The sequence below is a fragment of the Cololabis saira genome, chromosome 1 (genome assembly GCF_033807715.1).
Source record: "Cololabis saira isolate AMF1-May2022 chromosome 1, fColSai1.1, whole genome shotgun sequence".
NCBI classification, from domain to species: domain Eukaryota; kingdom Metazoa; phylum Chordata; class Actinopteri; order Beloniformes; family Belonidae; genus Cololabis; species Cololabis saira.
The window spans coordinates 53761271-53778789 of NC_084587.1; the positions used below are offsets into that span (position 1 = coordinate 53761271).

At 40.3% G+C, this 17519-nt stretch overlaps 1 protein-coding gene across 1 annotated transcript in view; it reads left to right on the forward strand.

Annotated features, from left to right (window-relative positions):
• LOC133447351 (protein jagged-1a-like) overlaps window positions 1-17173 on the forward strand; it is a 61306-nt gene extending 44133 nt beyond the window's left edge. The window contains exons 23-26 of the mRNA XM_061726027.1: window positions 6649-6891; window positions 8223-8354; window positions 12009-12159; window positions 15175-17173. Of these exons, the coding sequence (XP_061582011.1) occupies window positions 6649-6891; window positions 8223-8354; window positions 12009-12159; window positions 15175-15701 (1053 nt within the window). The 3' untranslated portion in view covers window positions 15702-17173. The remainder of the gene's footprint in view (window positions 1-6648; window positions 6892-8222; window positions 8355-12008; window positions 12160-15174) is intronic.
• Window positions 17174-17519: the final 346 nt, after the last annotated feature.

Consider the following 17519-nt stretch of genomic DNA (forward strand, 5'->3'; position numbering starts at 1 on the left):
TAAAAGTACAGCGGTCAAATTTTAAACTGCTGAAAAAGCTTCATAGAAATAATGACGAATATATAACATTGTTTTGTTTAATCCAACTTGTTTCCAGAGATAGCTGCAAATGATTGAGATGTTGAAAGGAGACAATCACCTAATTATCAATCACATACCAGAGGATTGTGTTTGAGTAATGACTGTTTATCTGTGGATGAAAACTTTGGCAAAACTGCTGAGTTGTTGCCTAAAGCTGTTTGCTTTTTACGTATCAAACGAAACATATTCATCTCATGAGTGATGTCGTTTATGTACTGTTGTAGAATTTATCAAAAACCAGTTCAGAAGTCCGCTCGTGGTATAGAGAGGTTTTAATCAGTTCAGCCGGCGGTCGACATAACCATCGCAGATCGAGTCTGTATTTGGTGTGTCGACACAAATTGCTTTGTCCAAAGGGTTTTTATACAAAAGTTACAGGAATAAACCAGCCCAGTAAAGAGAGGTGGGACTTTTAGCTTTGGGACCACCCCAGTGATCAGGAAGTCCGTATATGTTCTTTGTCTCTGTGGGGGCTGGAAGTCTCGGCAGGGATGCAGAACGCCGGACCTTGCGTGACAATGTCCCGGCAGGGGTCCCCAGGAACTGGAGCCCGCATGTCTATGAGCATAAGGGGGGCTTGAGCAATCTGCAAGGCGTCGTTGTGTCCCTGCAGGGGGGCCAAATGGTCAAAATGCTTCATCAATTCACAATTTTTTTTTTTTTTTTTTTTTTTACAGTGGAGTACATCATTTTAGTAATAGTTTGAGTGATACATGTGTTTGCAAGTAAACCTTTTAGTAATAGTTTGAGTGATACATGTGTTTGCAAGTAAACCTTAGACATGTGGTCGGAAACCAAATAACAACAAGCCAACAAAGCAAATTCAAATATCAAGTAACCAACGTGTCCTAACTGTTCTTTAAACCAATGAAACAAACTACTTATGACAGGTGTATGTAACATTTTGGCAATATCTTTCAAGTGATGCGTTATTTCTTGGACTGTGGCATTGCGGGTATAAATGTACAACATTCAGTTTTAATGACAGCACAAGTTCCCCCTTGAGAAGCTAATAAATCCATCATCCCTAAAGCAGTCATTTCTTGTGAGAGCATAGGCATGTCTTTTGCAGTGGTGTTGGCTAATCTTCAACTGCATGGGATAAATCTCTTATCTGTTCCAAAGCTGCCATGACTCCGTAATTTGGAACGAGGGCACCAAAAAATCTTGTCCATGGTGTTTGTGTGTGTGTGTACAATTCTCTTCTAACAATGTGAACGATTCTCATGGCTGGTACCGCATGGCCCAGACCACATATTCCAGACCAACCGTTTGGAAGATATTCACAAGCCTTCACGCCACAAATCCAGTAAACATCCTTTGGTAGAGGTATGGAACAGCGATTAACCATTGTAGCAAGGTAGCTATAATAGTGGATTTTGGCTTGTTTTAGGCTTAACAAGCGGTTCTTCAGAAGGAGAGCATGTGGAGTCACAGTTTGGCCTGTGCTGCTCCTTTGCTCCCCTGCTCTCCTGCTCCCCTGCTCCCCTGCTCCCCTGCTCCTCTGCAGAGGTCCCAGGTGCTGGAGCTCAGCTACTTCCGGGCAGGAAGAAGAAGGAATCGGCTGGTTTCCGCTGCATGGTCGAGGAGTTGTGTTCTTGCAGTGGGATGCGTGGAACCAGGTTAGACGCCCCTCACACTTGACGGCGGTGTTGGTGGTGAGCAGGACGTGTTGAGGTTTAGACCAGCGAGGTTTCAGGGCGTTTTTCCGTCGGAACTCCCTGACACAGACCCAGTTGCCGGGTTGGAGGTTATGGCACGGTTTGTTACTAGGAGGAGACTGGACAGCTTTTACTTGTCTGTGGATTGACTGGACAGCAAAAGTTTAGAGTACAACAGAATGATATCATGGATTCATCCATGGCATGGAAGTCCATCTTCTTCATATATACAGAACTGAATTGCTTGGTATGGTCATAGGTCTACCCATAATCCTTTCATGAAGCGTGAGTTTTGTGCTTCCTAATGGGTGTTAACAGGTGTCAACATTGTCCATTTAAGTCCAGTTTAAAATTCTCTGCACATACAAAAACATTTTCATACATGAACATTTTCATACAAGAATAATTTCATATCCCTCACATAATGTCTATTTGCAGAGCTTCAAAAAAAATCACGGTGGGGGGAAGTGTTGATAATGTTTGCAATATTTTTATAGGATGCAAATCTTGGAGCTTATCAGTCTTTCAACACTATCTGACACATTCCCCCTTTTTCTCATCTGTGATTGCCAACTGTGATCAACTATTCACGTGTACAAGGATGTGGGTGCAACAACGCGGCCGTCGTTGCTGACCCACAAATTATTTACATTTTTACAACCATGGGAATGCTACAATCCGTTTTTTCTTCACCTCAGTAGTCTTCTTGTAGGAGAGCTACATCATTAGGAGAAACCAGGTCGTTAGCGGGTATAGAAGGGCAAAGTTTTACATAGACAGGTAAGCCAAATTTGGCAGTTTCTTTTGTTGCATGGTCAGCTGAAGCATTGCCTAGTGAAAACAGGGTTGGACTGGGTGTGGGCTTCACATTTAACAAAGCAATAGATGAAGGTAGTTGACAGGCTTGTAACAGTTCACCAATCAATTAACCACATTTATCTCCGAGGATGAAATAAATCCTTGGTTCGCCCAAAAATATAAAATCTATAAAATACAATATACACAACCAAAAGCATATCTGGAATCTGTATAGATTGTAACAGTTTTACCTTTTGATCAGTATATAGTTTCATCTACTTGGGTGGAGCTGGAGATGGAGGGCGCTTTCAACAATTAAGAATTATCACAAATTGTATAACCTGCGTATGGTATTCCATTTTTATAAGCAGAGCCGTCAGTGAGGAAAACAGGAAAGGTCAGGACGAGTGTTAAAGACAGAGGTGTCAAAAGTATTCTCATTCATTACTCAGGTAGAAGTATAGATATTAGAGTTCAAAAATACTCCTGTAGAAGTTGAAGTATCAACTCAAAATTTATTTATTTTATTTTATTTATTTTTTTCTCAAGTAAAAGTATAAAGTACTGGTTTCAAAAGTACTTAAAGTATAAAAGTAAAAGTAATATAAGCGGGGAAAAACCATTAAGGCTAAAAGCCATTGAAAATGAATGCATCTTAGTATAATGCAAATATATTAAAGAACCATATATGTGTACTATTGAGCATTAACATGTGTTTCAGAGAGCAGACACGTACAAACCAAATATGTTTATACTTCTCATCCAACCACAACCAAATTCACTCTATCCGGATGGCACAATTTAACTGGATAGTTTTGTAAAGGCCGAAATGAAATAGAGTAAGGCTGTTTTTTAAAACGTAAGGAGTAAAAAGTAAAGATAATTGCGTGAAAATGTAAGGAGTAAAAGTAAAAACCGTCTGAAAAATAATTACTCCAGTGAAGCATACACAACCAAAAGTTCTACTTAAGTAAGGTAATGAGGTATTTGTACTTCGTTACTTGACACCTCTAGTTAGAGATTAGTTATACATGCATTCAGAGACGTTATAGTAGGCCACAGACAGATTTCCATGCACTTACATGATGAATTTTACCATAGGCAGGATAAGATTATGTAAATTGGGATGTTCTGATTTGGCTCACCCCAATGGGAGCCGATCATTGGCTGTTTCCTCTGCGCCTCCTCTCAGCGCTCAACCTGTGTAGGAAACACTTTTGAAAAAGACTTTAGTATTTTCATACATTTCAGATTCTTTTTTTTTTGCGTTATCCAGGCCTACCCTTTGTGGAGGGCAATTAGCAAATATATATTTTGCATGTACCCTGGAGGGAATCCATCAATCTGATCTCGTGACAGACCACAATTCTCTTTTGCTGTCAAAATTGTTTTAGCATAAAGTTCCCTGGGATTATCAATTTTCCCTTTGAACTGTTAAGGCAATAAATACTGTGAAAAAAGTCTGAGCTTGCTCTGGTGTGATTTTGGCAACAGCTGTGGGATTAAAAGGGAATTCTACAAGCATCAAGTACTTTGCGCATCAAGTACTTTACTTTTCAAATCATGTGGCAAAGTTAGTTTAACCGCTGTTTCCTCTAGCCATTTTGTTTATTAATTTAAAATCTCTTACCATTATTTGGCTCCAAATTTTGTAGGCAACAGATCTTGGATTTTTGTAAAATCCAGTCGTCATCAGAAGTGTCATCGTCATTTGATTCTTTAATCAGTTTCACCGGATAAAGGTTTTGATTTTATCATTTAACTGGTTCTCTAATTTCTTTTTCGTCTGCGTTGTGTTTTTAAATCCTTCTAGCCATCAGCTTTTTATTTAGATCAGTAAGCGAAGCTATTTGAGATTCTGCATTACGGCGTCTACCTTCATCCCTCCACAAATCTGAGGGAGTTTGAAGTGCTTTTTAGTTATTTTAACAATATTTAATACTAACTAAGTAACAAACAAAACTAACAAATAAAACTATCGGTACCGTGATTACCATACATGTGTTTAAAGAACTGAAAAACTTCCCAAAAACTTTCCAACTATCAGTCTACCTGAGCATATAAATCATTCCTGTTGATGCAAAGAAGAGCGAGTCGATTCTTGCAGAAATGAAATATACTCCATTTTGGGAGAGCGTGTCATCCCCACGTCTATTTCTCACAAATATATCAGTGTTCCAACACTTACGGACCCCACGTCCTGCATATGCATAAGAATAGTCCCCCTGGACTATCTTTTTATTGGTACTCAGACCAACCATGGCGCCATTTCTCTCTTTAATGTTACCCGAGATATTAAACCTTTTTTTAGAAGAGCGAGTCAGATTCTTAAGGCAGGAGAAGCAGAACATTCTCACAACACAATCAAATTCAAGTGTTATGAAATTGTCAGCATTCCTAAAACATCTCTACAATAACCTTCCCAATAACACAAAATAATAATAAAAAAATATAACCTTCACAACCACACAGCGGACTTACCTAAATTTAAGGATAACGTCAACTTTCTCTGGCACTCCAGTTCACAGACTTTCGACAACAGTCCAGAAACAATAATTTGGGATTTAAATGGATCCCTTACCTTTGAAAATTTAGATAGAGTCGCTGGTTGTGTCGTTGGTCTGGAAAAGGAGTTTCCGTCGAAGGTTTATTGTCAATCCGGGTCGCAGCGCCAAATTGTTGTAGAATTTATCAAAAACCAGTTCAGAAGTCCGCTCGTGGTATAGAGAGGTTTTAATCAGTTCAGCCGGCGGTCGACATAACCATCGCAGATCGAGTCTGTATTTGGTGTGTCGACACAAATTGCTTTGTCCAAAGGGTTTTTATACAAAAGTTACAGGAATAAACCAGCCCAGTAAAGAGAGGTGGGACTTTTAGCTTTGGGACCACCCCAGTGATCAGGAAGTCCGTATATGTTCTTTGTCTCTGTGGGGGCTGGAAGTCTCGGCAGGGATGCAGAACGCCGGACCTTGCGTGACAATGTCCCGGCAGGGGTCCCCAGGAACTGGAGCCCGCATGTCTATGAGCATAAGGGGGGCTTGAGCAATCTGCAAGGCGTCGTTGTGTCCCTGCAGGGGGGCCAAATGGTCAAAATGCTTCATCAGTACAATGAGAAAAAGTACTGTTTTGGCACTTTTCCACTAGTAGGAGGTTGGAGAAGCTGCTGTGACGTATTTGTGTATCTAAAGGAAGAAGACAACAACACTAAAGATGTAGAACCTGGAGGAGATGATAGATGTGCTGCTGGGTCTGTGGCTTGTGTTTGATATCAAGTTAAAAAATGAGAGAGAGAGAAACTTCAAGCGGCTACACTTTTACATTTTGTTAGTTTGTCTCTGCGCTGCTGAAAAGTCAGCTGGAGCCGTGAGCAGCTATGAAGAGACAGAGCTCCTGGTAGATCTGGTCGTTCCTTATCTCCGTCTACATCCCCTTTTTTAATTCTCTCCTCAGCACCAGGTTTATGAACATCTGACCCTCAGAGTTGGATCATGAAACAGACTTTTGCTGCCGTTGCTGTTGAATAAAATGAACCAGAATCCGTCAGAGTCTCTTTCTCTGATTTCCTCCTCCTGACTCAGACGTCTGACTCCAACCCCCGACCAATCGGTGGCCTGTAGTGTGATGATGTCAGATACAGCCGACTCAGCAGCTTAGAACCTCGGCAGAATAGATACAGAAAAGTATCTACTCGGCACGTTAGACCCCTGGTGGGAAAGGCACCAAGGCGGATCGAGTCGGGCTCAGGAGGTACTAGTGGAAAAGCACCATTTGTCTTGTTCAGGTAACGTCTGTAAGAGAAAGAACAACTGCAGCAGCAGAAGACTGAAATGGAAGTCCCCATGTAGCATGTGGCTCCTGGATGCTTTTGGAACTATTATTAGTTTGATCTATTTTGTACTTCAACATTGAACACTGGAAAGCAGCTGATTTGTCAGTGAAATGTTATTCTATAAAGTAGCAAAATACTGTTAAAAAATACAGCTGACAGAACTGAGGCTGCTTAACATGATCCTAGAGCAGGGATACTGAATGGAATTAGAAGTAGGACCTGAGGAAAGTCCATGGTGCTGGTGCAGCCTCTCACAGCTCCCCTGACCTCTGTCTCCAGCTGTGGTGTGGACCTAAACCCTGCAGCCTGCACAGCCGGACCGGCAGCGCCGAGTGTCCGGCAGGGCAGACGTGCGTGGCCCTGCGGGAGGAGCGCTGCTTCGTGGAGCCCTGCCCGAGCCAGGGGGAGTGCTGGGGCCCCGCCCAGCGGGCCCCGGCCCCGGCCCCGGCCCAGGCCCGGTGTCACCCCGAGAGCCGCTGCGCCAACATCACCTTCACCTTCAATAAGGACATCATGGCCAAGGTCCGTTTATCTGGACTCCATTTATCACATCTACCGTATTTTCTGGACTATAAGCCGCACCCGCTCTATTTAAAAAAAAAAAAAAAAAAAAAAAAAAGATATGCAAGCCGAAGATATTTATGTTGTTAGATTAGATATTTACTATGGAGGATTTTTTGTGCCAAAATTAAATAAATAAATACATCATTAATTAATTAATATGGGAATTAAATATATCATTAATGAATTAAATGTGATGTGTCATTAATTAATTACAATTAGAATTAAATATGTCATTAATTAATTAAAATACAATTCATTTTAAGTAAAAAAAATATATTTATTATTTCAGCATTTAATTAATATCGCACATTTAATTAATGATTTTGTGTTGCGTGTGAATCATGAAATGTAAAACTGCATTTAATTAATTAATGACACATTGAATTAAGGATTTCGTGTTGCCACCTAGTTTATTGTAACGTGTTCACAAGCCCTGCAACAATCCATTATGTGGATTGGATTTGCCTTGACTTGATGTGCAGGGGAACCAATCAGGTGTTTGGAATCCGCCCACTGAGTTTGACGAGTGAAACTGACAGTTTTACATTTCATGATTCACACGCAGCAACACCAAATCATTAATTAAATGTGTCATTAATTAATTAAATGCTGAAATAATAAATATATTTTTTTACTTAAAATGAATTGTATTTTAATTAATTAATGGCATATTTAATTCTAATTTTAATTAATTAATGACACATTTAATTAATGATATATTTCATTCCCATTTTTATTAATTAATTATGTATTTTGGCACAAAAAATCCTCCATACTTTACTACATGTACAGAAGGATTCTGAACTGTAAATGATGTACATGTTTGTACCTAAATAGATCTTTCCTAACAGTGTCTTTTAACACGGCAGCAACTTTGCTGATTAAAACGGGACAGAACCAAGAGAAAATAACCGCTATTTATTTATCTGTTTGAAATCTGCTTCTACCTACTTCTATCTGCTAAAGAAGAAGTAGCGTATTCTTCTTTGCATTTATTTTGTCTTAGTTTTGATTCTAATTCCGGTTAGAGCGCCCGAGCGGTGGAAGAAAAATCCACAGAATAGCTGCACCTTTGTATAAGCTGCATGGTTGAAAACCTATGAAAAAAGTAGCGGCTTATAGTCCAGAAAATACGGTGTTTTATTTTGGTGTACTGTTTCTAATAATCCTGACTTCATATTTGGGCAAATGCACATTTAAATCCATGGGTTCGCAGTATCTCGGTATCTGCAGCACGCTGAGCACGTGTGTTGTTGTATTTAACGTATTTAACCGTGTAACCGCTACAGGGTTTGACGGTGGAGCGAGTTTGTCGTGAGCTCAGAGGTCTCTACGTGGTCCAGAACCTGACTTCTGATTTCTTCGTCTCCGTGACCTGCGATCCGTCACTCGGGACCCGCAACGAGATCCACGTGGCCATCGTAAGTGTCTCTCAGTAACCTCAGTAACAGATGCATCATGTCACATCAGTGGATCCTCTTCTAAACCTGCATCACATCAACTTAAACGGCTTAAAAGGCTGGCGTGGAGCCTGGTAACATTTTAGTTCAACATCTGGAATATTGGTAAACCTATCAATTTGTTATCACATGTAAAACCCATCAATACTCAACATGGCTCTGCAACCAGATCTGCTCCTGGTGTTACTTTCCTCTTCCTCCACCAAGAACCAACGCACTAAAGAGGCTACGATGTTTAGAGCAGTAACAAACTGGAATAAGATTCCACCACATTTAACCATGATAAACAATAACGCTAGATTCAAAAATAAATTAGGAAAAGCAGTACTTAGCAATGAAGTCAGTTTTAGTTGGTTTATTCTGAAATTCTTGGTTTATTCTGAGTGTGTAAAATAGAATATTTTTGGTTGTTTGGTTCTGGTTTCAACAATTTAAGGGTTTATTTGTTTATTTGATTGGATCCCCATTAGCAGCTGCACAGCAGCTACTAATCTTCCTGGGGTCCACCCGTAAGTTCACATTGAGTACCGGTAATGAAAAAGTTCAACTAAAATACAAATTATAATGATAAGGAAAAACTTACACTAATGATGACTGCAACCATTGCAGCAATAATTAAAACAATGATAACAATTAAGTAAAATTACAAAACAACAAAAAACAGAAACAACCAGAAAAAAAATACTACCCAATAATAGTAATAAATAAATAAAATGAGACAAAAATAATTATCTCATACATCAACTTAAGGAGTAAAACAAAATAAAACAGTAACAACAATCATCATCATTTGTGAGTGTGTATGTGTATGTATGTGTTTCTGGCCGTGCCCTCGTCGTGTGCCTTCTACCTATTACTATATATTACTATATACTACTATATTTTTACTATATATTACTATATATTATTATATATTACTATATATTACTATGGGCTATCAGATGACATTTCAGTAGCCTCTTGAAACCCAGTTTTGTTTTTTCTTTGGTGATGGTTTCTGGCAGTGCATTCCATGATGACCTGGCTCGATACAACACAGTACTTTGCATAGAGTCCTTTTTTGCTTTAGGCAGTTGGTAACAACCTCTTGTGGCATGTCTGGTTTTATAAGTATGTGTGTCGGAACATAATGTGAGTTGATTATATAGACAGATGGGATGTTTTGACAATATAATTTTCCTTAAGAATACAAGGAGTGACATTGTCAGCCTCTCCGTGACTTTTGTCCAGGAGAGCTTGACATGCATCTCATTCACATTAGACCTTAATGTACATTTGAGAGCAAGCCGAGCTGCTCTATTTTGAGCCAGCTGCAGCTTTCCCAGGTCCCTCATATTTGCACCAGACCATATCACTGAGCAGTAGTCTAGGTTTGACAAGACAAGTGTCTCAATTACCTTTTTGGTCAGTTGTGGAGTTAAATACATTGAACATCTTCTTATAATTGATATGTTCTTCCCCATCTTAGCAACCACTGCATCTGTATGTCTTGTCCATGACAGATTGTTTGTCAAGATGACCCAAGAGCTTTGTTTCTTTGACCTGCTCAACATTTACATTCTTTAACATCAAATTTAACTGGGGTTTAACACTCAGTGAATAATTTGTGCCAAAGATAATGCTTTTTGTTTTTTGTATATTTAAAGCGAGTCTGTTACTAGTTACCCATCTTACTACTGCAGTCAGTTCTTTATTTAGGATTTCACTGATTTCTCTTACTGTGGGTGCATGTGCATATAATGTCGTGTCATCAGAAAACATAGACACTTTTGCTTTTTCCAGCACGAGAGGAAAGTCATTAGTAAATATAGAGTAGAGTAAAGGACCTAATTAACTTCCTTGTGGAATTCCAGACTCAACATTTCTAATCTCTGAGAAGCTGCCATTAAAAAACACTCTTTGGGTTCTATTGTGTAGATAACTCTCCATCCATGCAGTCGTTGTTGGAGTGAAACCATACCACCTGAGTTTATTAATTAGCAGTCTGTGATCAATTACATCAAAGGCTGCACTGTAGTCCAATAGTACTGCTCCCACCAGATTTTTCCTGTCCATCTCTCTCAACCAATCTTCTGTCATTTGAGTAAGTGCTGTGGCTGTTGAGTGGTCCTCTCTATAAGCATGCTGGTATTCACTTATCAAATTATTCACAGTAAAATAATCTTGTATTTGATTGAAAACTATTTTTTCTAGGATTTTATTAAGAGCTGGTGTCAAACTTATTGGTCGGCTATTAGAACCAGTGAAGGCATTCTTGGTGTTCTTTGGGAGTGGTATCACCCGAGCTTCTTTCCATATCAGTGGGCAGATATTACATTCAAAGCTTAAGTTAAAAATGTGACAAACTGGAGCAGCAATTTGAGCAGCTACATTCTTTAAAAGTTTTCCATCTATATTGTCACTACCAGGTGGCTTGTCATTATTGATGGACAACAATAATTTTTCCACTTCTGCAATATTAACTTTACATAGTTCAAACTTACATTTTTTGTTCTTCATTATTTTGTCTCTAATGTGTGCATAGGAAGCATCACAATTAGATTTTGGCATCTCCTGCCTCAGTTTTTCAACTTTACTTATAAAATAATCATTAAAGTAATTTGCTATTTCTAGTGGTTTGGTTATGAGTGCCCCTTCCGACTCTATATAGGATGGTATTGGGGTATTGCTTCTGCCCATAATGTTGTTCAAGGTTCCCCATAGCTTTTTACCATCATGCTTTATACTGTTTATTCTTGCTGTATAATATAATCTCTTTTTTTTCCTATTCAATTTAGTCACCTCGTTTCTTATTTTACAGTACAACTGCCACTCCGAGAGATCACCAGATTTTATTGCTGCCTTCTTTATTCTGTCTCTGTCAGCCATGCATTTCTTTAACTCCTTGTCGATCCATGGTGCATTAACAGTTCTTACAGTTACCTTCTTAAGAGGTGCGTGTTTATCCATTATTGGAGTTATTAATTTCATAAAAGCCTCAAGAGCACAGTTTGGATCCTTCTCTTTAAGGACATTAGACCAGCTTATATTTTTAACATCCTCCACATATGAATCACAACAAAATAGTTTGAATGATCTTTTGAATACTATTTTTGGTCCAGCCTTTGGTACTTTGGCTTTCCTACAGATTGCTATGACATTATGGTCACTAAAGCCTATCGGTACAGATACTGCTTTTGAACATTGTTCTCCAGCGTTAGTATAGATGTGATCTATTAATGTGGATGATGTTACACCATTGCTGTTAGTGACTACTCTTGTTGGTTGTTTTATCACCTGCTCCAGATTGCAAGCACTTGTTACTGTGCTTGCAATTTGAATCATCAAATCTCAGATCATTTTTGTTTAGATTTAGTTACAGTATGTTTTAATTGTAAGGATTGTATTTTATTGTTTTATGTGTGCAATGAGGACTAATGGGTATCCGTGATAAATAAATAAAATAAATTAAACCCGTACCAACGATTGATCATGGAGATGGATGAAGGTCTTTGATGTTCTTTAAACTGACCCAGACTGGTGTAAAGCTGTCAGAACCAGGACTGAAGGCTGCAGGCTGGAACTGGCGGCCACAGGCGTTAGTTTCCTGGTGTAATTGTTTTGGGACCGTGTCAGTCCACAGACGAGCCGAGGAGAGGCCTGAGCTCCGTCCAGGACGTGACGGACCGGATCATGGACGTGGTGGGCAGACGGAGAAGCAACAGCAGCATCATCGGGGCCATCGTGGAGGTCCGGACTCAGCGCCGCCAGGGCCACATCCCCCACGGTGAGAACCTGGACCTGAGTCTTCCACATGGATCTACGGATGTTTAACAGACCTGGAAATGATTCTATGACATCTTACCAGTGTTGTGCAAGTTCCTACTTCTCATGAACTAGTTCAGAGTTCAGTTCACATAGTTTAAAAATGAATAGTTCACGTTCATAGTTCACCATTTCCACTTTGAACTAGTTCAAATTCAGTTCATTTCAATATTTTTAGGTGAGAAGTACGAATGAAACGCCCCCCCCCCCTATCCTAAAACTGTTCACCGTATACCAGTGGTCTCCAACCCTGGTCCTCAGGACCCAGTCCTGCATGTTTTAGATATTTCCCCTCAGAACCCTGATATAAATGACTGTCATTAACAGACTTGTGCAGACCTGGATGACAAGCTGATGACGGCCATTAATTAGAATCAGGTGTGATGATGCAAGGAAACATCTAACATGCAGGACAGGGTTGGAGACCCTGCTGTAAACTATCATGTACTGTTCTATTGGCTTTTCAACTTTACTGAGGCTGTAAATCTCCAACAATGTAGTCCCTTATCAGTTTGTCTACCTGTTTCTGGGAAATCCTCCCCCTGAAGGTGCAGCAGTGTGACTGGGGTCGTTTGGGGCTGTTGGCTCTTCTTGGTCTTTCTGGAAACTTTTTTGATTGTTAAGGACTTGCAGATATTTTCTCACACTGGACGGATGCTTTAACTCCACATGACGTTTACAATTTGAAGTTGACGAGGCAGACGTTCAGACTTGTTTTCTCAGCGCAGGTGGACAAAATTTGCACAGAAAGGTTAGATTTTACCATCGGACTCTTTGGGAGACGATGTGTAAAATTCCCACAGATAATGATGCTGCGTCTGCAACGTCTCTCTTTTCACTGGTCAAGCCTGATTTATGGTTCCGCGTTACATCAACGCAGATCCTACGGCGTAGGGTACGTGGCAACGTGCACTGTATGGTGCGCGTCGAGGCTCTCTCTGCATCAATTTAACGCGGAACCATAAATCTGCTTACATTCGTAAAGACTGCAACGGGCTCGTCCAGTAGGCTATTTTAAATGTGCGTGTCGCCCGCTGGTGAAATGAGAAGGATTATTCCGTAATAATTGGACCTAAACAGTGAAGCTGAAACTCACATAATCTGAACAGTTCAAATTCCAGTTCATGATCTGCAGAAAAGAACAAGTTCACGTACAAGTTCTTTATTTGTAAATACGTTGCGTTCAGTTCAACGTTCTCACAGAAATGAACGTGTTCATTTGAACTCGTTCATGCACAACATTGCATCTTACTTCTTCATATGTGACATTCTTTTATTTTTAGGTTTATATCCAGTGTTCTTGCCCCATGATGAGCAAACTAGATGTGAATGAAGTCCTGATTCTGGCTAACACTAACAGTTTTAATAAATGAAGATAACTATAAAAAAGTAGTAGTAAATGTCTTTCCAATTGAAGTGCGTGGTCAAATAACATCAATATCACAATGATTGGAACACTTTCAGCGTGATTTCCTGAAGAACAAGGAAAATGAGACAACTTATCAAAAAAAAGAGTAATGATTGAATTTAATGAAGCTAAAGTGATGTCTTACCTGATCCACACGTCTCTGACTCTGGTGGACGCGCTGACGCTGGTTTGTTCCTGACTCGCCTCTTTGATGATTATCCAGCTCATACGCAAATATCAATACAACTTATCTTGTAAAAAAGGCCCCTAATAGCAAGTTATGAGGAGATATTTTGTTCAGTTAATTATACATTTACTTGTACTTTCTTTTTTTGCTGTTTGTCTCTTTTTTTTTTTTTTTTAAATAAGTAAAATCACAAAAATCACTTTATTCATTTCATGACTAGAATAAGTCAACACCCCAGAAAAAACTGAAATGGAAATCAAATGTGCTGCATCAGCAGGTCTGAAATCCTCAAATGTTTGCTCCCAAAATAATCAGGATTGTCAAGGCAGACTTAATATTTAGCAGACTGACTGTTGCGGTCCTGTAAGTTATACAACGACCCTGAAACACTGTTGAAAAAGTAAAGTTAAAACAAAAATTACTCTCACGTGTGTCATCCGTGAGTGCGAGCAGCTCAGCACGTTTAAAGCTGCTTCCCATTTTACAGGAGTCTTAGGGCCAGGCAGGAGAAAAATAAAAACATATTGAGAGGGGAAGATTTTTTTTTTTTTATTGTGCACTTTGAGAAAAAAGTCCAAATGTCGAGATTAATGTTGAAATACAATTTTGAGAAAAAAGTAGAAATATTAGGAAAAAAGTCAAAATTTCATAAATAAACTTTATTCTCGAAATTTCAACTTTATTTTTGAAATTGCATTTCAACATTAATCTCGACATTTCGACTTTTTTCTCGAAGTGCATAATAAAAAAAAAAATCTTCCCCTCTCAAATATTTTTTCTCCTGCCTGGCCCTAAGCCATATTGGACCAAAAACAAATATGTCTGGAGCCACAAAAAATGAAAAGTCTTGTATCAGCCTTAGAATGAAGACAACACATGCTGCATGTTTCTATATTAGTTAGAACTGGGGGAAGATTTTTTTTTCATTATGCACTTCGAGAAAAAAGTCAAAATTTTGAGAAAAAAGTCGAAATGTCGACATTAATGTTGAAGTACAATCTTGGGAAAAAAGTCGAAATGTCGAGAAAAAAGTCAAAATTTTGAGAAAAAAGTCGTAATGTCGAGATTAAAAAAGGAAAAAGGAAGAAAAAAAGAGAAATAAGGGGAAAAAAAGGAAAAAAAAGAAGAAAAAAATGAAGAAAAAAAAAATAATAAAAAAACGGTCAAACATTTAAAAAGCTCCAGGGAGCCACTAGGGCGGCGCTAAAGAGCCACATGCGGCTCTAAAGCCGCGGGTTGCCGACCCCCGGTTTAGACAGAACCAACAGGAGGAAATCCTCCGTGTGCACAGTGGCAGCTTTTCTGGCTGTTAATACTCCCATAACAGTGATGGTTCACGATGATGAAAGTCCTTGACCTCCGTTCCTCTCTCCGTCCACCAGGTCACCTGCTGCCCCTGCTGGTTTCCGTGGTGACCATCGTCTGGGGTGTGGCGGTCAGCGTGATGCTGCTGTGGTGCTTGAGGAGGCGGAGGAAGCCCAGCACCGTGGCGGGGGTCGGGACCCACGCGTCTGCAGCGCTGCCGGCGCCGGCCGAGGACAACAACGCTCTGCACAACAGCAGCGTGGGCGGGGGCGTCCCGGCCCGGGAGCAGCTCAACCACATCAAGAACCACATCCAGAAACCCCCCCCGAGCCAGTACCAGCACCACCAGCACCACCTGTACGAGGACAAGAACGCCGTCAACGCCAAGGCCCGGAGGTCGGACTCTGGGAGCCAGTCGGACGAGGAGGAGGTGGAGAAGAGGCTGCACAAAGCCCGGTTCCCCCCGGCCCCGCCCGCGTACTCGCTGGTGGACTGGGAGGAACTCAGCCAGCACGGGACCAGCAAACCCTCCAACCGGACTAGTAAGCAGAACAACCGGAGGCTCCAGTCGCAGAGCATCAACAGGGTGGAGTTTATTGTATAGCCGACGTGGAGATCGGACCATTTTTATGACCCATTCAGGACATTTTGATCGCTTGTTGCCTTTTTTTACTTTCTTTTTGTACAGAAATGAATTCCGAGATGGGTTTTTTTTGTTTGTTTTGTTGTTTAATTTATGTTTTGAATGATGCTGGTCCTCTTGGATTGGCTGGATCTCCAGCGTGGAGATGCTGCGATCATTTCCAGCACTGACTCTCTCCAGAAAGCCTTCCGTCTGCGCTGGAGCGTTCCCGCTGCAGCAGCTGCTGCCAGCGCCAAGAACTGTCCATGTGGAATGTTTCTGTATAGAAATGTACATGTTCTTTGAATTAATCACTTTATATTTGATTTGTTAATTTAATCATCAAGAACCCTAAAATATTCCTTTTATTTATGAGTTGAATGTTTGACAGCTTTGTAAGCGTCCCCTAAGTTTTCGATGGAAATGATCTTTATTCATGTTTTTCATCAGTGCCACAATTGTCCTTGAAAGAATAGTTTATTTTTTAAGCATTTTGGATTTGGGCATTTTTTTTTTGCTTCTTTTTTTTTTTCATGCCTTTCTTTTGCTAAATATTGTTGGTTCTAAGTGATTTTCATCCAAATGGAAAGGGATAAGTAAGTGCTGGACGGTTGCTGCTGCAGGGTCTTTTTTTATTTTTTATTACAAACCAACATAGTTGAGTTGGAGTTGTAAAAGTGCGTTTAATCATCCCAAACAAGTATGTGATGTTCAGTTTGGTCAAACAATTCCTTCATATTTCAGCACTAAACCCCAGTTCCTCCAGCTCCGTGGTGTTTTAGGGCGAACGCTGCAAAGCTGATCGTTTCTGGAACAGACTCAACCAGAACTACACGCAAGTCTTTCAGCGCGTGTGGTTCCGTTGTCCAAATGGACATGTTTGGGTTTCTTTCCCACAATGAGTGAACACTACAGCTCAGAGTAGGATCTTATTGCCATAATTCACCAGAAAAAGTGCCTCCGCAGTCGCAAAAGTCATATTTTTATTCCCACCCATTTCAGCATGTTCAGGGTCGCTGGGGGGGCTGGATCCCATTCCAGATGTCATCGTGCAACAGGCCACACGTGGAGTATTATGCTTTTTTTATTAAAAAAGCAGTTTATACTTTTTTTTTTTCCTCTGGAAAAAGAATGGAGAAGAAGAGCAGAGATTCCTCTGAGTAGTTTTACTTCCCCGTTGTAGACCTACTGCTTTTGCTACTGAAAACAAATTCTCTAAGGGATGCATCTTTTCACGTGTAGATTGTGTTTTTGTACATTGTAAATAGTCTGACAGCCCTGGTGTCTCTTTCCATGTGCAGGAATATGAATTCCGGATTTTGCATCGTTGTAAAATACTTGAAGAGAGTCCGGTGTGAGCGCCACAGCAGTGTCATGTGACATGTTGCTCTGTTGAACACGATACAATAAGGCTGTGAAAGCAGATTTGATTTCATTTGTCCGATTCAGTTAATGATGGAATAAAAAGAAAAAAAAAAGGTTACTTCTTGTATGTTTCACTTTCAAGTGTATGGACTTTAGGTAGTAAAACTCCTGGCTACGAGCCTTGCTCTCAATGCTAACTCAATTTCATGACTACTTGAATACGTTGTTTTGGGAGAAAATCTTACCTCAACACAGAAGGACTGGAGAGCCGGACAGTCCTGGCAAAGTAGCCGAAAACCCGCTGGGCGTCGTGCACTAGACCCGCAGCTGACTCTGACCCGAACCTCCGGCTGTCCCGTCTTTATACCTTTTTTACTCAGCACCTTGCGGAGGGGTGAGGGCCCATTCGCCCCCCCGCCCGCAAGTTCTCAAAAT